Source organism: Condylura cristata, unplaced genomic scaffold, assembly GCF_000260355.1.
Source record: "Condylura cristata isolate star-nosed mole 26May11 unplaced genomic scaffold, ConCri1.0 scaffold00016, whole genome shotgun sequence".
Taxonomy (NCBI): Eukaryota; Metazoa; Chordata; class Mammalia; order Eulipotyphla; family Talpidae; genus Condylura; species Condylura cristata.
The window spans coordinates 21,498,019-21,520,064 of NW_004567117.1; the positions used below are offsets into that span (position 1 = coordinate 21,498,019).

At 35.7% G+C, this 22,046-nt stretch overlaps 1 protein-coding gene across 2 annotated transcripts in view; it reads left to right on the forward strand.

Moving 5' to 3' along the window:
* GALNT1 (polypeptide N-acetylgalactosaminyltransferase 1) overlaps positions 1-22,046 on the forward strand; it is an 88,480-nt gene that overhangs the window by 39,264 nt on the left and 27,170 nt on the right. For both annotated transcript variants that reach the window (XM_004683845.2, XM_012725948.1), the window contains exon 3: positions 536-710. In XM_004683845.2, the coding sequence (XP_004683902.1) occupies positions 536-710 (175 nt within the window). The remainder of the gene's footprint in view (positions 1-535; positions 711-22,046) is intronic.

A 22,046-nucleotide genomic window follows, 5' to 3' on the forward strand; every position in this document is an offset into this window, starting at 1 on the left:
CAGAAGAGCAGAGGCTGGGTATGAGGTTGTTTTGGAAATTTGAGTAGCTTTGGTGCATACACTAAAATGACACTGGGGGTAGTAGACAGGAAATAAATGACAATTATGCAAACAGTGGGTTTTACATAAGAATCAGTTGAATGTAGGGAACAAGAGAAAAGTGAGAAGTCTAAGCTGATGAATCCCTTTTCTGGATGAATTGATACAAGGTAAGGCCCCCAGAACTGGAACAGCTTGTATGAAAAGGTGGTTGGGTGAGTTTTTTTGGTAGGGGTGCATGTAGAGATGTCCTTCAATATGAAGTGGAGGTTATAAATCGCTTAAGCCTCGTTTGTACTTGAGATTGCAATGGAGTATGTCAAGTTAGGGGAGAGAGACACTGTTGGAGAGTGCGTTGTGGAGGGTCAGGTTGGGTGTGACTGGTTTCAGAAATAACTCTGGTTGCTGAGGGTATAGTTTAAATTCAGATGTTAAACAGAATCATAAATCAATTGCTGTAAAATTAATATTAATTAAGTTTCCTTTTTATTCTTAGTTCTAGAGCCAATACAAAAGCCTCATGAAGGTCCTGGAGAAATGGGGAAACCAGTCGTCATTCCCAAAGAGGATCAAGAAAAGATGAAAGAGATGTTTAAAATTAATCAGTTCAATTTAATGGCAAGTGAGATGATTGCACTCAACAGATCTTTACCAGATGTTAGGTTAGAAGGGTAAGTACCTAGTGTGGTCCTGATGAATGTTTAATTTGAATGAAAGGCATATTCTGAATTCCCTGTAAATGAGTGATACATCGCTATTGCTCTTTACCCCACATAAAAAATAACCTCAACCAGCTATTGATCATTAGGACTATATTTATAGTCCATGGAAAATTATTGTTTATCTTAATACATTAGTAAGGGGTTTAAAACTTTATTATCGATACATTCAGATAGTTAACATTCTGAGAAATACTCTTTTAAGTTGTTTGTAACTGAAGTGGATGCATCCGTAAGTGCACAGACTACGAACCTTACCTGTATATATATACCTATTAACTGTAATGCAAATTAAAATATAGAACATTTTCATCTCCCCTAAAAGTTCTTATGTTTCCTTCCTGTCAGTATTTTCATCTCTAGAGATAACCATTACTTTGACCTCTTAAACATAGATGAATTTTGTCTTTATTTCGACCATTTATGAATCTATATAGTGTACTTTTGTGATATTGTTGAATTTATCAGAAATTAATTTTTTTTTCCAGTGCTATGTAGTGGTTTGTTTTTAAATATACCACCATAGTTTGCTTATACATTTTTGTGTTATGCGTAAAACTCACAACATTCTTGTTAATGTCTTGCCAGATATAAGCTCTTATTTCTGCCTTTCTGTTTAGTATGTATTGGGGAAAGAAAGAGTATATGCATCTGTACTGGTGAACAATAGAACCAGTTAAAAGCAAGGAACTATACAGAAAACAGGACACTAAGTGAACTTACATCCCTACATTGCCTACACCCCTAGCTAACCACTTTGCCTTCTTTGACTCCCATGGATATCACCAGCCAGGCTTACCCTTCCAAGTTGGAGGATCTTCTAATAGAAAGAAAAGAAAATCTACAAACAACTGAACATCAGACTTTCTCTACCTTAAAGGCACAATCTGATCATCCAAATGGAAATTCAGTTCAGTCTCACTTGGAGAGTCAACATTTATATTCAGTTTTTTTGATCTTCCATTTTTATAACAGATAATCCAGGAATTCTAGATATAATAGAAAATGTTCAAATATTAAAAATATAGTCAGAAACAGAGAAATAAGTAACTTGGAGGAAGCAAAGACTATTCATGGTGGAAAAACACTTAAAAAGATATTAGTCCCTTGAACTCAGAAAATATTACAACCATTAAAATAAAAAAGTAGAATACTATTTGAATGATACACTGACAGGACCAAAAATAGCTTTTGGAAAGCAAAAACTCAAAGCAGCTTGGGAGGATGTCCTTCATAAAAAATGGGCCACAGGGACAAAGAGGTAGACAGTAGTAAGAGTATACGTAATTGAAATATACTCAAGGAGAATAGTATTTGGTTAACAGGCATTTCAGAGAGAAGAAAAACAAAAATGGGGGAGAGGTTTTTTATGCACAAAATAGTCAAGAACTTAACTATACAGGTTTTTGGGTTAAAAGGGCCCGCCAAGTTTTCAGGAAAATAAATGAAAATAGACCACACCCCAATGAAATAGAGAACAGTGGGGGTGGGGGTTTCCCCACAAAAGACTTCTCATAGTTTTCTCCAGAAAAGAATGCAAGTTACTGTCAGTAACAGTTGTAGCAGCTGTGGAAACGAAGCAAAATTCTAAAGGAAAATAATTTCCGACTTAGAATTCTTTATTTGTGTAAACTTAAAATCAGGGTAATTACAGTTAGATAGGGATATCTTTGTAAATGCCAAGATTCAAGGACTGCCACACTTCTTTCTTGGAAAGTTATTGAAGATTATACTCCTCTAAACAATTACCGAAACTATGGAAAAGGAAGGCACAAGATGTGGAAAACAGATGTGTATTGAGAGATGGTGGGGATCTCTGGAGGATGGTGAAGGCACACCCTTTGATAAAAGTTGTGCTAGCAGAGAGGCTGCCAACCCAGACTGGTCAGAAAATGCAGGAGAGACTTCAAAAGATGCTGTTGAAGTCAAACCTGATGCAGCTGAATGTATGTAAAAGAGATTTAAACAACTGGTGGAGTTTGGGCTAAATTATTAATAATGTAACAACAGCAAGGAAAACTTTTGCAAGTTGTCCAGAGAGACCATAGTGTACAACCTGGTGCACTGTGAATGATTCATAATAAGGTAACCATTGAATGTTGTGCATGTAAAAATTAAGCTGAGGGAATGGACAGTATTGTTCATTTAGCTAATTGATTAAGTGGAGATCAGTCAAAGGAATCCTCTTTGTAAACTTACATTTTCACAAACTGTATTTTTCTAAACAATTTAAGAATTACTGTAGAATGCTTAACTCTTAGGGAAGTCTATATTTGCCATTCTAATGATGTCTGTATTACAAAGAACCTCAACTACTAATGGTAGATTTATTTGTTCTTAATTTTCACAATGCCCTTAAGCACAGAACAATTGCCAACACATATTAAGAGTTTATATTTTCTTTTTATCTTTTATGTGGTTCTTGAGAGTATGTATATTAATGAGTAGCTCTTGAGTATAATAAGCTACCAGTTTTTAGACAGTGACCAGCATTATAGTATGAACAGTGTTTAAATGGTGAGACGTATGCTTGTGTACTGAATTTTGGACTGATGAGGACTCATCAGAGTTGAAAAAGTACTCCTGACAGTCTTGTTTTATCCTTTCATTATACTCTAAGCTGTACTCCACTCCAACCATTTCCATTTCTTGGTATTTATACCAATGTATAGTCTCTTTCCACTTGTATTAGGGTTGGTCTATGTGCACAAGTTGTGAAGTAAATGCCATTTTCCAGATTAGGTTACAAAATATACTGCAATTTCCAGTTTGGCCTTTCTCTCTCACTGGAATCATTCACTCCTGGATAGGCCAGTTGATATGACTGGAGATGCTCAGTGGAGAAGCCCACATTGCTTATGGCCTTTGAGAATAATCCAGTGAATGAGATTAGCAGATTGTCCAGCCAGGCAAAAAACATGTCATTAATGTTATTATCAGTTATGTTATTTAACTAAAGGTAATATTACATTATGCATCTCTGATAGATAAGGACTCAGATGCAAGAAAGTAAAATGATGCCACTTTCATACCTAAAAATACATTAACAATGATTTTCTTAATGATATGAAATACCTAGTATTCATATTTCTCTAGTTAAAATTTTCCCTTTTTATGGTATTTATATTAGGACCTAAGTAAGTTCCATGTACTGCTACTGGTGGGTATGTTTCTGAAGTCTCAAAATGTAGGTTCCCTTTTCACCTTTCTTCTCTCAAGGTTTAGTGTTTGAAGAAACTAGGTAGCGGGTGTTGTATTTTTCCTCAGCCTGTATTTTGCTGTGGTGCCATCAGTTGCATTCCTCTCTTCTCTATAGATTCGTAGGTTAAAGATGTCTTATACAATGTCCTTGTGAAAGCAAGGGAATTGTGTGCTTAAAGTACAGGTGTGAAATCTGGTCGTTTGTGTGCATCCTCGTGGCATTGCTCCAATACATGTCCCATCTGTCTGTTTTCTTTTTGGAACTCATGTTATCCAGATTTTGGACTGTCTGATAGTTTGTCTTAATCACCTCTGTTTTTATCTTTTTGTTCTACTTCTAAGGAGAAATTAGTATATCTTTCAGCATACTCTCTTTGATTTCTATTAAATTTATTACTGTCTTTGTCATTTTTTCTGACTTAAAAAGTACAGACCCAAAACCCTGTATTTCATTTTTTTTAAACATGTATGTGGTCATAAGATATTTAGCATAAAAGTAGCATTTTAGTCTTTCCAGTGTTTCAAGTAATTTTAACTCTGGTTTAAAGATGATTCAATCTCCACCTACTGTCCTTGAATAAAATTAATTTATTAATAAAAATAGCCAATACCCTGAGCCATGCTGCTTTTTAGGCAATCTCAGGGAGATTGCTATAGCCCAGAATAACTGAATCAACCTTGAATCAAGCCCTCTGCCTCTTAATTAGCTTCTTTCTCTACCTAATTGCTCAGTTTTTTAATTATTATTTTCATATTTGTTTCTTTTAATGCTAGATTAAATTCTAGAAACAAATTATATATTTAGTAAAATTCTGTTTTTCACATGAGTTAAATTTCTTTTTTTCTTTTTTTTTTAAAGATTTATTTGTGCATACAGAACTGGGATACAGGCCAGAAGTTCAGGGGCGGCAAGAGGCTTCACCAGAGACAGAGTGGGGAGCAGAACAGGCAGATGGAGGAAGTACACTGCTGAGGGGAGCAGCGGGCTGGTCAGGAGAGGTCTGCCTGCCACGTGGTCACCTCCAGGGCGGGCAGGGATTGAACTCATATAGAAGTGGCTTTAGCTTCTCAGTGCTGTTCTTTAACCTGCTGCGCCACCAGGGAGGGCGGAGTTAAATATCTTTAGGTGATTTTGATGAACTTACCAAAACTGCTTATAAAATTTATATTTTGGGAGATACTTTCAGTAACATTGCTGTTTCCCTGTAAATAGGATTTGTAGCTATACAGCTAATATATTTGCATCAATTAAAATTTTGTAAAAATTATTCTGGCATGAATATTATTTTTTTTTAAAGATTTATTTATTTATATGGAACTGGGGTACAGGCCAGAGATGTGGAGGGTGAGAGGATTCACCAGAGACAGGGGAGCAGAACAGGCAGATCAATGAAGTACACTGCTGAGGGGAGCAGCGGGTGGGTCAGGAGAGGTCTGCTGCGCCATGTAGTCACCTCCCGGGCAGGCGGGGATCGAACTCATGCCTTAGCTTCTCAGTGCTGTGCTTTAACCCGCAGCGCCACCAGGGAGGGCCGAATATTAGTTATTTTAACCCATTTTTGTCTTATAATTTGGTTCCTATTGCTTCGTGAAACATAAATTTCTGTTATAGAAATTTAAGTGAACTGAACTCCTTGATTTTTTTTTGTTTATCTTTTTCCCCAGATACATGACATGACTTAATTGCATCAACATGTTTGTGTTTGAAATATTTTTAATTATGTACTCTGGCTTTTATTAGTGATCTCAGAAATTTTACTTTTTAAAGTAACCTATCTCCCTATTTTATATATTTATTTTTTATGTAAATCTAAAATTCAAAAAGCTATAGGACATAACAAACCTTTCTACCGGACACCATGTTTATTGAATCTTAGTAAGTTGCCACATTTTCTTTATACTTTTGTTTTTATCAGCTGCAGTTACAGCCCTACTCTCTCCCCATCTATTCTATTCCTCTTTAATGATAGATCTGATTTTTTAATTTATCATTATCTATAAATGGTTTAAAAGTATTTCTATCTCTATGTACATATAAATAATATAGTTTAATATTTTTAATATACTAAGTGGCATATATACATGTCCCTTTTGCGACTTTTAAAAAATTATTTTAGTTCAGTTGATTGATTTTAAGATTTACCCATGTCGACCCTCCCTGGTGGCATAGCGGGTTAATGCACAGCACTAAGAAGCTTAAGCCACTTCCGCATGAATTTGATTCCCGCCTGCCCCGGAGGTGATCCACATGGCGCGGCAGACTTCTCCTGACCCGCCTGCTGCTCCCCTCAGCAGTGTGCTTCGTCGATCTGCCTGTTCTGCTCCCGACTCTGTCTCTGGTAAATCCTCTCACCCTCCACATCTCTGGCGTGTACCCCAGAGAATATGAATAAATAAATAAGTCTTTAAAAAAAAATTTACCCATGTCAGTGCATGTAGCTTCAGGGTATTTTAACTGCTTTGTAAAAGTTACTGATATGAGTATGCTATGCTATATACCATTTGTTCTTCTACTTTGTGTTTCATGTATTTAACACTTAGACATCTCTGTAAATATCCTTTTATATGTATTCTTTTAAATAGATAAAACAGTTTTTTGTGAAACGAGGCATTTCCAATTCTAAGTTAGGACCTATTAGTCATTATTGGATCATAAAAATCAGTGATTTTAGCATCTTAACTAATGAAATAGAAGAAAAACAGACGTGACAATATTAAATACATGCAGTGAAATGCACACAACATATTACACATCACACCTTTACCCACAGTGTAGTCAAAGTTTATTTTGTTAATCATTGTTTCAGTCTGTTTGAACATAAAGTGCATTACCATGTTTTTTGGCTGAAACCATAGTGGCAGCCTTAGTAATATGGACCCAACTCTCCCATTGAGTTAAAAACATCCAGAAGTTAGACAGCAAGGCCAGAATAGGAGGGAAGCTGGAGACCCAGATCAGTCAACTTGCAATTTGGAGGCTACTTTTATTTTAACCTAGAAGCATATGCTGATTCCAGAGGACATATAGTTAAAATCTAGTATATCTGACAGTCTTTTGTTGCCAGGGTATAAAAACTGGAATACAAAGTGTATTGAGTTTGTATGAATGGGGAAATAGGGGTGTTTGATAACTCTTCACTCATGCTTTAATTTAGGCTCCTAGTAGTAGATCAGATTTGTAGCGACTAAAGCTGAACTTAACTGTCTCAGTCTGTGAAAATGAATTCAGGTAATCAGAATTTACTAGTACCTCTAGCTCTCTCTAGGATATCCTTAAGTCTCAAATTTTTTTTAATGGAAAAAAAAATTTAATGGCATTTCATGCATAGTTTCTGTTTTGCAGTAAAAATGGTAGATTAATGAGGAAATAAGACAACATGGAAGAAAATGCAGTAGACTAGAAATAAAGCTGAAGGGACTTCAGATAACAATTACCAGGCACAGACTTTAAGATGATTGTATGTAATACAGTAATGTGCAAGAAAGTTAAAAACAAAATTGAGGATTTTAACAGGACTGGAGTCTATAACATAATCATGTGGACATTTTAGAACTGTGAAGGTACAGTAATAACAGTGGGTGGATTTTTCCAGCTGATTAAACATAGCTAAAAAGAGAATTAGTGAACTGAATTATACATCAGAAGTAGTTATCCAGAATGAAGCAAAGAGAGTTGGAAGAATGGGAATTATAGAACAGATAGTTGGAGATGTAAGAGATACTATAGAAGATCTAAAATTATCAACAAACTATAGTCATAAAACAAGAGAAAGAATAGAGCAGTAGGAATAATAGAAAGTATAATGGCTCAGAATTTTCCAAAACCAATGAAAGATATTAAGGAACAGAATCAACAAGTTTGATGACCATTGAGCAGGATGCCTGCCACATTAACATGAGCAAACCAAAGCTAGAGAACAGTGTTGTAAAAACAACCAGAGGAAGGGAAAGATAAAGATTACCATCAAAGATGCTGACTGCTGCTTCTCAAGAGGAAACAAGCAAGGAAAGCCAAATGATAATACCATATCTTTTAAAGGTGATATTAACTACAGCAAAGATAGTCTTCAAAAGAAAACATTTTGACATAAAAATACCTACTTGCCCAAAATTATCTGCACTTTAAAGCACTAAAGGTATTCTCAAAATACAAAGAAAAGTAAAGTATAGAATAATTTTTCTTATAATGTAGTAAGCATATCAGTTTTACTGTTGGTCATGTTAAATAAGTAGAAATACCAATTAGCATTAGACTTTAATAAATCAGTGATGTATGTTACAATCACCAGAAGATTGTGAAAATGTGTGGAATGGAATGGAGAAAGTAGACATTAAAAATAATTTTTTTTTTTTAAGATTTATTTATTTGTGCATACAGAACTGGGGTACAGGCCAGAGGCTCAGGGGCGGTGAGAGGCTTCACCAGAGACAGAGTGGGGAGCAGAACAGGCAGATCGATGAAGTACACTGCTGAGGGGAGCAGCGGGCGGGTCAGGAGAGGTCTGGCTCACCATGCGGTCTCCTCTGGGGCAGGCGGCAGGTGGGAATCGAACTCATGCGGAAGTGGCTTCAGATTCTCAGTGCTGTGCTTTAACCCGCTGCGCCACCAGGGAGGGCCCTAAAAATAATTTTTAATGTTTGTTTTTCTCATAAGAGGTCAATTTCTTTAGGTATAGCCCTAGATCGTAAAAGGTAATACAAAGGGCAGACATTAATAAAACAATACAAACAGAGTGTAAAAGACAAATAAAGCCAAAAATTAGTTATTTGATAGAGAAACAAAATCAAAACAACCTGTACTAAATGCCAAATATGAGAAATGAAAAAGAAGATAACACTACACATTAGAATGTATAGTTTATAGTTAGATTAAAAATGGATATTATAATCATCCCAATAAGTTTAGATGAAGTTACTAATTCTTAGAATAATACAAGTGGCACAAGGAAAAAAACAGAAAATAGGAAGCACCATAACTGTTACTTAATGATTTAGGACCTTTATACACAGTCACAAACTTCCAAGCATATATGGTCTTGCCAATAAATTATATAAAACATTTAAGGAAACAATGACAACTTACACAAACACACTTTTTAGATACAAGAGAAGGAACATAATCAAATTTGTCTTCTGAGATGAGCATGTAGGACATTGCAAGAAAGGAGTATTTCAAGCTAAGCTCATTGACAGACATAAATGCAGAATTGCAAAAAAAAAAATTCATTATACATTAAAACCAATTTATTTATTTTAGGCTTGTAAGGTTGTTTTACTATTTGAAAATCATTTAAACTAACCACATTAACAAGAAGTCATGTTATGTATGTGATCATTTCAGTAGATTGAGAAAAAGAATCTGATTAAAATTTGTCACTAATCATAATAAAGTTTTATCAGACATTTATAGAAGGGAGCTAACTGAAACTGATAGAGTATCTATAAAAACAAAACAACACCATAGCAAATAGTAATATTTAGTTACCGTTTTGAAGGTTTTCTCTTTAAAATCTCAAATATGACAAATATGCCCATTATTGTTATTTCTATTTAATGTTATACTAAAGGTTTTCACCACAATAAGATGGCAATAGGAAGAAAGAAGCATTGGAAAGTAGAAAGGAAAATTTATATTACTTACAGCTGGCATGATTTTGTATAATGGAAATCCAAAAGAATTATAAAGGATTAGAATTAATATGTGTTCAGCAAGTTTAATGGTTTTTAGGTCAATATAAGAAAATATTTGTATATGTCATTTTTCTAAGAAAGGTTAGACAATAGATTTTTTTAAAAAAACATACCACTTACAATGCAATCAAAAAATATCAAGTACAGGAATCTCTTAAAAGACAATTCTAAAATATTAGGGAATTAAATTAATAGAGAAGTACAACATGGATAGATTACTCAGTGTTATTGTAATGTAGGTTTTCTCCAAACTGATTTATAGTTTTAATAGTGCCAATCAACCACATTTGTGAGTGTGCATGTTTATAATTTGAAAAATGGATTCTCAAATGTAACTGGAAATGCAAAGGCCTAGAAGAGCCTTGCAGAAGAATAAGGTTAGAAGTATTTACATAAGCTATCAAGATTTCTCACAAAATTATAGTAATTAAAAAGACAATGGTGTTGTAAGGATAGACAAGCAGATCAGTGAAACAAAATAGAGAGCTTTAATCATTCTCATACTACATGAACACTTGATTTAGGAAAAAAGGCACTGTGTAGTAGTAGGAAGAGGAGCCAAGGAAGAGGAAGAGAATAGTAAAGAACAAAACTGAGAACAGTACCTTTATATCACACAATACAGAACAATCAAGGCCATGTGTATAAAGATAGAAATATCACACAGCAAAGCAGTAATGGTCCTAGTAAATCACATAGAAGAATATTTTTATGACCTTGGGGGATGGAAAGAGTTCTTTAATGAAATACAAAAGCATCAGAAATATAGGAAAGTTTTAATAAGTGGGATAGTGTTAAAGATTTTTGGTTCTTTTTTTAAAAAGTGAAAAGAAAAATGTTGAAGTGGCATAACAGGAAAGATATTTGTGACACTCATAATCAGTGCTCAGTTCCAGCTTTCAATTTGTATTGACTCCAAACTGAAAACAGCTTAAGTATAAAATGTGGCATTTTTCATACAAGGAAATACTTGATAGCAATAGAAATAAAAACTACATACCCCAGCATGAATGAAACTTACCAACATTATACTGAGCAAAGTAGTCATACCACAATATAATATAGGTCAAAAAACAGGCAAAATCAAATTATGATTAGTTAGATAGTGCTTGATCATTTTTAAGAAGGAAAGAAAAGGTAGCAGAGACAAGGGTGACTTGTGAGATGCTGGCAGTGTTATATTTCTTCACCTGAGTCATGCTTTTGTGGGTGTTTGCTATGTGATAACTCATTCAGCTCTAAATTTATGTTTTGTGCACTAAGTTACAGACATCATCATAAAGAAAATTGACAAAAATGGGAGAAACAAAGTGGGAGGTGAAACAGTGGAGACAGTAAGTGTAGCAGTGCTTTTGAGGTTTGTTTTAAAAAGGAGGAAAATGGGGGTGTTAGCTGGAGAGGTTATACAACCAAGAGAGAGAACATGCTTTTTCTTATTAAAGATAGCATATAATGCAGTATGTTTGTATAAATCTGTGGGAATGATCCCTTTGAGGGAAATATGAGAGGAGAATATTATAGAATGAGTGTTGACCTTGAATAGGTGAGAAGGAATTGTATGTTAGCTTTAAAAAGGAACAGGGATAATTAATGCATTGTGTAGTTGGGAAAACAGTGCTTACAATCATAGATGCTTATAGGATGGTACATGAGTTGATACGGAAATTCTCTTCTGGTGACTGAATTTTGTCATGAAATTGGAAGCATCTTTACCACCTGTGAGAGCGGGAAAGGTTCTGAAAATCTGAAGATGTGAAATTTGAAGGAATTGGTCAGGAAATGCAGAATACTGGATAGAGTCCACTTGAGGTTTGTGGTTGTAAATACAAAATGAAAATATTCATCATGATGATACATTGTCTTTATACTCAGCTGCTCAAGTGCAGGTACAAAATCAGTGGAAAAGATGGATTTAGGTAAAGTTGGGGTTTTGCCAGATGGATTTAGGTAAAGTTGGGGTTTTGCCAGATGATAGATGATAAGATACAAGGTGGTAATTATAAAGTGCTATGGATCTAAGCAGAGTAGAGGAATTCAAAAGCATGAAGAGAGAGTAAAGGAAAGTTAAAAGATAGAAGGGTTAGTGTTGGAAGTTCCAGTGAAGGAAGCTTATAGATCTGGGATTATTGGAGTAACTGGGTTAGAATAAGCCAAGATTGAGATAGGGAGGAAGTGTGGGAATGTGACCAAAGATTGGGATTCTTAAATGAAGATTATTAGCAAGACATGATGGAGGGGTATAGCATGAGAGTGAGTGGGTGATGTATGGTAGAGGACAGTTGAATTAGATGAGAGGAGAGCAGAACAAAATTCTGAGAAGCCAGCGTATTGATTAATTGACTAGTAAACTGTGATGACTGTGAATAGTGATAGTATTGATAGGAAGGTGTTAGAACCCACTGTAACAGAAGGGAATGACAACTTCTGTTATATCTTTTCAAAGAACCTGAGTTGTCTTAGGGAAGAGGGAGAACAATAGTAGTGAATCTGCAGTGAAGAACAAGATACCTGCTCCCACTTCCAAACTCACTGCTACAGGGGATATGGAACAAAAAACAGTCTCTCTTGATAAGCTTCTCAGAAAGCAGTTTTCATGGTATGTCTTATTGAGTATTAAAAGATGAAGGGAATATTTAGAGAAGAGATTGTGAATATTGCTAATTTTGCTGGTGACAATAACAGATTTAGAGGCCTTCAGCTAAATTGCAGTTAAGAGTTTGGGTAATTCACAATGACATGGGCTTTTAATTTTTTTATAGCATTATCTTCAATAGCTTATGCTTATAAGGTATTTTCACTGGCTCTGTAATTAGGTATCCTATTTTTAATATTGTTTTCTCTTTATTCCTAATAGTATTGTTAGTAGTCTGATTTTTTTTGTTAATTTTTAACTTTCAAAGTAGTTTTTCCTTTTGTTTATCCAGTTTATTTTTAATTTGTTATTTATGTAATTTCATTTTTGTGTTTAATGTTTTCTTGTGTTTTAAAATATTTTTGTTTTTTAACAAATGTATTAAAAGATTTTAAGTTTACATCACTGTAGTGCATCATAATAGTTGTATATATAGTATTTTCATCTTTATTCATCTGTACCTTGCCATTTCCATTTGATTTCTGTTTAACCCAGGAAGACTTGAAAATTTATTTTAAAATTTCCACGTGCATTTCTTGTTATCTTTTGATTTTATCATTTTTCAGTCTTGATTTCTAATGAATTTCATCTTGGTTGGTGATCATTATCTGTATATAAACACAATCTGTTTGAAATTTTTTCAAACCTTTGTGACCCAGAAAGTGTTCTTTTTTTGAAAGATTTTTTTATTTATACATACATAGCTGGGGTATAGGCCAGAGGTGCAGGGTGGTGAGAGGCTTCACCGAGACTGAGTGGGGAGCAGAACAGGCAGATCGACAAAGTACACTGCTGAGGGGAGCAGCAGGCGGGTCAGGAGAGGTCTGCCATGCCATGTGGTCACCTCCGGGGCAGGCAGGAATCGAACTCATGCTGCAGTCTGCAGTGGCCATAGCTTCTCAGTGCTGTGCTTTAACCCGATGAGCCACCAGGGAGGGCCCAGAAAGTGTTCATTTTTTAAAAAATGTTTCCTCTGCAAGCAAATAATGTTTGGTTGCCCGTTACACCCAATTTTTGTTTTGGTGCCCATGATCTGCTAGATTCTGATTAAGTTGTATTTTAAAAACCTCCATGATTGTGTATTTGATAATTTCATTCTTTTAGCTTATATTTCAAGGTAGCATCATTGGTCATATTTAAGGAAAAAAAGTTGTGTTTACTGTATCTTCACTATCTCCCTCCACCCCTGTTTTTGACATTGCGATACTTCCTTTAGTTTAACATTTCTTGGTGTGTCAATTTTTTTTCCATTTGCAATTACCTGTATGTGTATGTTTTAGGTGTATCTCCATTAGATGGCTGGATTTTATAGTAATAATTTAGTATTTGTTTTTAATAAGTAATGGTGATATATCTTTATTGTGAATATTGATAAGTTTGGCATTAGCCTGAACAATATGAAATTCACATTCATTTTGACTTTTGAAAATGACAATTTCATAAATTTCAACCTATTTTTTTCTCCTTTTTGATTTGTTAATTGATAATTTCATTTGATTTTTTTCTGAGTTTGGAAACTGTATCCTTTAATTTGTATTCCTTTTGTAGTAACACTTAGCCAAATTGTAATTGTCAAGGTATGGATTTATCTTTATAAGCTAGAGCTTTTCAGAATTTGTCCCCTTCTTTCCCCTCCCTTTGTATGATTTTTAAAATTATCTCTAGGTGTATTTCTATTAATATCTTAATAGTAGCAAAGTCTGAGTCTCTTTGGGACTTTGGATAAGTTACTCAGTCCCAGGATTCTTGTATGAACAATAAGGAAAATACCAACAGTGGTTGTGAGGATTATCTAGTGCTTTGAATAATTGATATGGAAAAGGATATGTGAACTTGGATATAGAGAATACCTTCGTTAAGTGGGTAAGCTCTCTCCCAGTGCAATTCTCAAGAAAAGCCAACCCCAACTACGCTTTTCTATACCACTCTTTTTTACAAATTACTCCCTGGCTTCAGAATGTATTCACAATGAAATGTTAAATGAAAAGCACTGAATTAATATTTAACTGCCGCTTGTGTTAAACTGGATAAACCCTTTTTTTAAAATTTATTGCTTGTTTTAAGTCATGGACCTAAAACTGGTGGTGTATTGGACATTGTCCAGATTGTCTTATGCCTACTAAAAATCTTTTGGTCTTGTAGAATCTTTAATATATTCCCCAAAGAAAATTGGAGGGAAAAAATGACATGTTCCCCTGTCAAGAGGGGTTAAATAGACTTTAATCATCAATGAATAAATTTTGTAATGTATGAGCTTGGGAAAGAAGGTGTAAGACACATATCACATCATCTAGTATGGCAATTCTGTCCTATATAATTCTGTCCTTAAAATGTAGTAATACCACTTATTGAGTGCTTATTAAATAGTAGACACTGAAAACATTGTTATATAAGCAGTTGAGAAACACTGCTTATGTGCCCAGTTTATAGATGGGACAAAAGTGTCCTCTGTGAAATTCCTCAATGATAAAATATGTAATCTTAATCACTATGCTCTCATCACTTTATGGATTGATTTTCATTGATCTGGTCTGAATGAGAGTACACCGAAGTGACACCTTGTAACGTTGCCAGATATTGCCAGGCCAGTTGCCAGAATCTCAAGAAATAATGACTTGTCATTGGTAAATAATAGTGGCAGACTAACAGGTAACAGAATACTTTGAAAATCATAGAGGGACATGGGAAACAGATCATATTATATATGCAAACTCTGATTTGGAACTAAGATATTTTTTTCTCTTAACTCTATTTTCTCAACTGTAAATTGGGAAGAATAATACCTCTGACTTATGACTGACTGGAAGGATAAACATACAAAACTCCTACTACTATATCAAACCCTGAGAAATTTAGGATAAGTAGAATGGGGCTTTAACAGTTGAAAAAAAAATAAAAATAGGATTATCAAGGGAATTCTATTGCTCTATACTATTGTTTGAATTCATAACAAATGTACAGAAAACTAACCAAAAAAAAAAAGTCTATGGTGACTTGAGGGGGATGTACAGAAAATTATTCATAATATTCAAATCAGCTATGAATAACATTTCATATCATTCTGACATAAACTTTAAATAGTGATGTAACCAAACTAATAAAAACTACTTTGTGAGGCATTAGCCAAGTGTGTATGTTGGGATGGGGAGAGGTGTGAAATATGTCATCATATTCTATAGTAAGAATATGTAAAATAAGAAAAAAAAAGTAAAAATGCAGATATAGTACTGTGAATTATGGAGGTAAATACCAAGAAAAAAAAGGTAAAAGAATTGACTGTAATCTGCACTGTGAGAAGGAAAAAGCAAAAGGGGACGAGGGAAACAGCTTTCTAAAGCAAGTCTTTTGATCAAAGGACTAAAGTTGTTCAGGTAATTCTGATCTCCACAGATTCCCCCCTCCTTAGGAGGAAGACTTAGGACTCTAATCTAGTGCTTCTCAAACTCAAACTTGCTAAGGTAAAAGAAAGAAAAAAAATGTGGGAGTTTGCTCTGAACTTTAGGGTGCTCCTCACATTCCTCAGACTGGACAGAGCTGCTTTTGGGCTTTTTCTTTGTGTACACTTGCAGTTTTGTAGATGTCTTTGTAGGTAGACTAGTTAATGCCAGAGAGGAGAAACTGAACATTTACCACTGGGTCTGTGGAACTTGGAATTCTGGTTTTCTTCTTTAGTTGACCTGCTACCATATACACATTTCAGAGTCCTCCGAGAGCTGCTTTATGCATCTGCCTAGTCTTTGTAGTTTTACTCACTGAGAGAAACAATGGAATGCATTTATTCTACCTTTCCAGAAATCAGAAAATACACCCACTTAAAGCATATATAATTCAGTGATTTTAGAGTTATGTAAGCACCACCATTTCTAGAAAATTTCCATTACTCCAAAAAGATCTTTGGTGTACATTTGTAGTCACTTTCTGCACCCACTCTTAATCCTAGGATAATTCAGTTATCATTAATGGATTCTCTCTGTATGGATGTGCCTTTTCTGGACATTTTATACAAGTGGAGTCATACAGTAGGTGTCTTTTATGTGTGGGTTTTCTCTGAGAAGAATGTTTCTGGGATTCATTTATCAAATACCTAGTATGTATCTTTTTGCTCACTTTTGTGCAGTGTTTTCCAGTTATATAGATATGTCCCATTTATTTCTCCCATCGGGAGATGATGACCATTTGGGTTGTTTCCGTTTTCTGGGTATTATGAATAATGTTGCCAAGAACATATTTATAGAGTCATTGTGTGAATATGTTTTCATTTTTCTGGGGTAGACTGCTAATGGCTAGGTCAAATGATAACTATTTTAGAAGTTGAGTTTATAAAAGAAAAAAAAATTGATAAAATGGACTTTATCAAGTTTTAAGCTTTCATGAGAAAGAAATAACAAAAGACAAAAAGATGATAGCCTACAGACTGGGAGAAAATACACAAGCCAGAAGTCCAACCAAGAATATTTGATGCTTACCAAGATACTATATAGATGGCAAAAGAGCATATGAAAAAGATATTAACCATTAGGGATGCTAATTAAAACCATAGTGAGGACCTTCCTGGTAATGCAGAGGTTAAGTCAGCTTTATCAAGTGACCATCAACCACCTCAGGATGAGTTTGATCCCCAGCTAGGGAGTGATATGGCACAGCATGCCTCTCCTGGTTCACCTACTATTCCCCTCAGCAGTGTATTTCAGTTAATTTCCTTGTTCTGCTCTGCACTCTGTCTCTGGTGAATTCTCTCTTTCCAACACCCCACACCTCTAGCCTACACCCCAGTTCTTATATGCATAGATAAATAAATCTTTGAAAAAAAAATAGTGAGGTGCCATCCAGTGCTTATTGAAATGGCTAAAATAGCTATATATTTACAGTATCATATGCTATTAAAGATGCAGGACAGTTGGAAACTCATGTGTTTCTGATGGAATGCAGAATAATAGCCTCTCAAGAAAAGGTTGGCAATTTAAAAGCTGTATTTACCAAGTCACCCTACAAGGACATTCCTGAATATTGAACTTAAAGAAATGAAAACATGATCACATAAAAGACTTTTCATGAACATTGATAACAACTCTGTTAATAATGTCCCCAAACTGGATATGACTCACGAGGTATATGGCAGGATGGAATACTATTTAGCAATAAAGAATAACAAACTTTGGTACTCACATCTTGACTGAATCTTAAGGATGAGTGAAAGAAACTAGTCTCAAGGAGATTACATATATGTAATTCCATTTATATGACTACTGTAAAGACAAAACTATAGTATGGAAGAACAAATGTTGCTATGGGTTAGGTACAGGGTAATGTGTGACTACATAAGGAAAAAACAAAGAATTCTTTGGGGAAATGGAACTATTCAGTTTCCTGACTGTGTTGGTTATATGAAACCATAGGTGCATATCTTAAAATTCACAGAATTTATTAACACACCCCAAAAGTAAAGGTCATTTAAAAAAAGGCACAATATCAGGTGTTGGTGAATATGTGGAACAAACAACCGTAATACACTGCTGGTGAGACTTAATTATTATGCCCTTTGAACATAGAAAATTTAATAGAAATTTTAAACTATAAAAATATTAACTATAAGAGAGTAAAGAAAACCCTAGATTAAGAGAAAGTACTAAGGAAGGAAAAACCTTAGAAGGGGAGCCCCTTTCCTTAAGGCTGGGATTTAGACCTCATTGGAAGGTCTGATGGCAGTTCACTGGAATTTGCTGGTAACTTCTGGCCAGACCTGATTTGTAGGACCTTTGGAGTATGGAGTGGTAGGTATGCCTAACAAGCAGGAAATGCACTTGTTCTGAAAGTCAGCCAGAACTGGCTAACAGAAGCCACCCCTGCAGGGTGCAGGCAGCCATATCTGAGAAGCTCATTGCTAGGGTGATTAGGAGACAGAATCTGCTGGGGGTGCTACTGAAACTCGTTGGGAGATAAGTGCTTCTAGGTATCACCACACTCCAGTGGCAGCCATACCGTGAGGAGGAGGAAAAGCAAATGGAGTCATTCTGGTACCAGGAAGTTTCTTCCTTCTACAGTGTCCTTCCTACACCCGCTACTGACAAAAGTTTGTCATCTTTGAATTTTGACAGCTGCCAGGGAGATCTACAGGGGCAGTTCCACTCACAAAGAGTGGCAATGAAGGGTGTATTTGGAGCTAGAGTGCATCAAAGGCACACTGTAAGACTATATACTCTTATAGTCAGCTCCCCATTAGCTAATGTAATTTTTTGTGCTTTATTATTGAAATTTTCCTGTTTTAATATCTAATATGGTAAATAGCTATCACCCACATAAACAAAAGTCATCTGGGATTCTCAAGTTTTTTTAAGACTTATTTATGCATACAAGAACTAGGGTACATACAGTCCAGAGGTGCAGGCGGTGAAAGGATTCACCAGAGACAGAACAGGTAGACGTACTGAAATACACTGCTGAGGGAAGCAGCAGGCGGGTCAAGAGAGCTCTGCTGCGCCATGAGGGTCGAACTCCTGTTGGCAATGGCTGCTGATTGCTTCATAGTGCTGCACTTTAACCCATTGTGCCATCAGGGAGGGCCTGGGATTCTCAATTTTTAAGCATGAGGTTTTAAGTCAAAACATTTTGAGAAGCACTACTCTTTGTTACTCCTTTTAATTGAAGTTCATTAAAGAAACAAAATATCTGTAGTTAGCAGCCCAGCAGAGAGCTTTTCTTGAAGAGGTACAAAGGAAGCCTCTGGGTATTCTGTTTAGGTCTGTTCCTCATCTGGGTGCTGAGTACTTGATGTATTCACTTTGTGGAAGTTCATTCAACTGTGTATTTCTTTTCTTCTTTTTTTTTTTAAGATTTATTTATTTATGCATACAGAACTGGGGGTATAGGTCAGAGGTGCAGGGGTGGTGAGAGGATTCACCAGAAACAGTGGGGAGCAGAACAGGCAGATCAACGAAGTACACTGCTGAGGGGAGCAGCGGGCGGGTCAGGAGAGATCTGTCACGCCTTGTGGTCACCTCTGGGGCAGGCGGGGATCGAACTCATGCTGTAGTAGCTTTAGTTTCTTAGTACTGTGCTTTAACCCGCTGCGCCACCAGAGAGGGCCCTCAACTGTGTTTCTTACTGTCATCTTTTTTGTCTGTATATTATATCACAAAGTTAAGACACTTCTTTCCCATCTTCCTAAACCACCCCCTATTATTAAACCTGTATGTAACTTTTTTTTTTTTCAAGTAGCAGAACCTTATTCTGCTAAATTTCATATCTACGTGTGACAGACTCAATTGGACAGAGTGGATGAAACCTGGTGTGGCTTTCCTGCTCATCTTTAGTTCTGTGTCCTGCCTCCCCAGACCCCACTCCACAATGGGAAAATTGAGCTAGAATATTTAAGGATTTTTCTTCTCAAGTGTATTAAATCCTGTGTGTGTATACTGTTCTAAGATCAGTTATGATAATTTGTCCATATTTTCTATTTTGTTCTGTTATAGTCTCTGAACAAGTAAACTTAATTCTTCAATAAAGGAAATTAGTTTCTTTTTTTGTCATCTGTTATTTTGGATCTGAAAAAGAAACAGAAAAACATTTCCTTTGTTTTCTGATTCTTACATCCCCCACTGTAAGTGATTTCCATTTTAGTGTTCTTTATTTCTTGTGTTCTTACAGTTTTCGTTTTATACAGCTTCAGAATTAATTCTGTTGTGTAGCATCAAAGAGATAAATCTGGCTTATCACTTCTCTTCTGCACAGCCTGCTGTCTCAGATATCTTTTTTCTTCCTACCTACTTCCTAAGTACCCAGCTAGCGATGCTATTTGTGCACTGCACATTTTGCCTAATTATCTTTTAGCTCTCCCTTGATTTTGTTCTTTTTGTTGTTTTGGTCAGCTAGCAGCTTTGTAGTTTACCATTGCAGTTGTCTGCTTTCTAATTCTATAACAATAAGTAGGGTTAACATGGGAAAGATGTTTGTTACTTTCCATGCTGTAGTTAAATAATGTTAGAATTAAAAGTAACATTATTGTTAAATAACTTTTTCCAAACCCCTTTTACTTGTACACAGGCTATTCAAAGTCTTGTTTCAACTGTCTATAAGGCAGTCAAGATACATCTTCCCATAAAAACGTGACTGCTCTTGGTATGCTGTCCTGTGATCTACTTGAAACATAGCATTAGTGATATTTATAAACTAGCTGTCACAACAATTTGAATGGGAAGTACCTTCAGAAGTTTTATGTGAGATGACATTCTTCCTTAAATAGCCTCAAGACCAACTCTTTTGGGCTTCACCTCTTTAGCTCCATCTTGAGGGGGGTGGGTGTGTGACAGATTTGTAGTGGTCTTTTAGCAGATCTTGGCATATATATAGGGTGAAAAGGGCATGGACAGTGATGTGGAAATGAAATTGTGGCCCTTTGGGTCAGTGGATAATGAAAGAGCTGGTAATAGGTGGAGACCACACTGTGAAAAGGGGTCTTGGGAATGGTAAGGGGAGGGTGTTGAAATGGGTTTTTTATTTTTCAGTATTTATTAATGCGTACAAGAACTGGGGTACAGGCCAGAGGTGTGAGAGGATTCACCAGAGAAAGAGTGGGGAGCAGAAAAGGCAGCTGTACTGATATAAACTGCTGAGGGGAGCGGCAGGCCAATCAGGAGAGGTCTGCCACACCGAGTGGATCACTCCCTGGTTGTGAATCGAACTTGTGCTGCAGTGGCTACAAGTGACTGCATTTCTGGTGTAGTTTTTACTAACTATAATGTATGTAGCTTTATAGAGCTGTGCTTTTAACCTGTTGCACCACCAGGGAAAGCCCTTGAAGAAAATTGAGAACAGACTAGTGTTAATGAGATTGATAGTGAACTCTCCTACCATTTCTCCTTTCAACCCTTTTTACTTTGTTATTTTTTCCCCCTTCCATTTCTTCCTTCTTGCTGCCAACTAGTAGCCCTAGTGTGATGCATTCAGTAAGTTGAGTTAGCACCTCATTAGTATCAGTAAGTAGGGTTGTTGTGGCAGCTTCAGAATGAGGGGTTTTGTGATATTTTCCCATTTTCCCTTCTTTCCTTTCACCCCTCCCATTGACAGATAGTAACAAATGAAACTGGAGAGACCACAAGGTTTAAGTATTGAGAGAGCTGGAGGGTAAAGTGGAAAGATGAATAGAGCAACTATTATAATTTGAAGGGTCTTTGAAAACACATCGCTTGGTAATCCAGTCAGTTATTATTATTTCTCAATAATTTGTTGTTTGGTAGTTTCATCTGGCTAGCAGATTGAAGTGCTTAAAAAAATACCATTAATACATTGATCGTGCATGTGCTTTGAGTATGTTTGGTCTTTCTGTTGACTGCATTTCTGATGTAGTTTTTACTAACTATAATATAGATATTTACCTATAGAGGAGTCACATCAAGAGTTTGATCAGCAGCACAGCATGGTCTGAGGAGACCTCAATCTGTACTTCTGCCCCCCTTACTGTGTCCTCAGGTTCTCATTTGTGGCTCTAGTACCTCACAGAATTATTAGCGCCTAATACATAATAAAAACTCAGTAAGTATTAGTTCTCTTCCTTTGTAGGTGTTACTTGTATTTTTGTTTTTATTTCTTAACTGTGTAGACTCTCTTATTTCTTTTTGTCTAGTTGGGTTCTTGAGCTACATTCAGTCTGGGTTGATGATATACCTTAGTACATTCTGCATTAGAATGAGTCAACCGAAAACATTATCAGGAAGAAATGACTAATTTTAAGAATACATTTGACATCATTTAAATAATTTAAACCATAA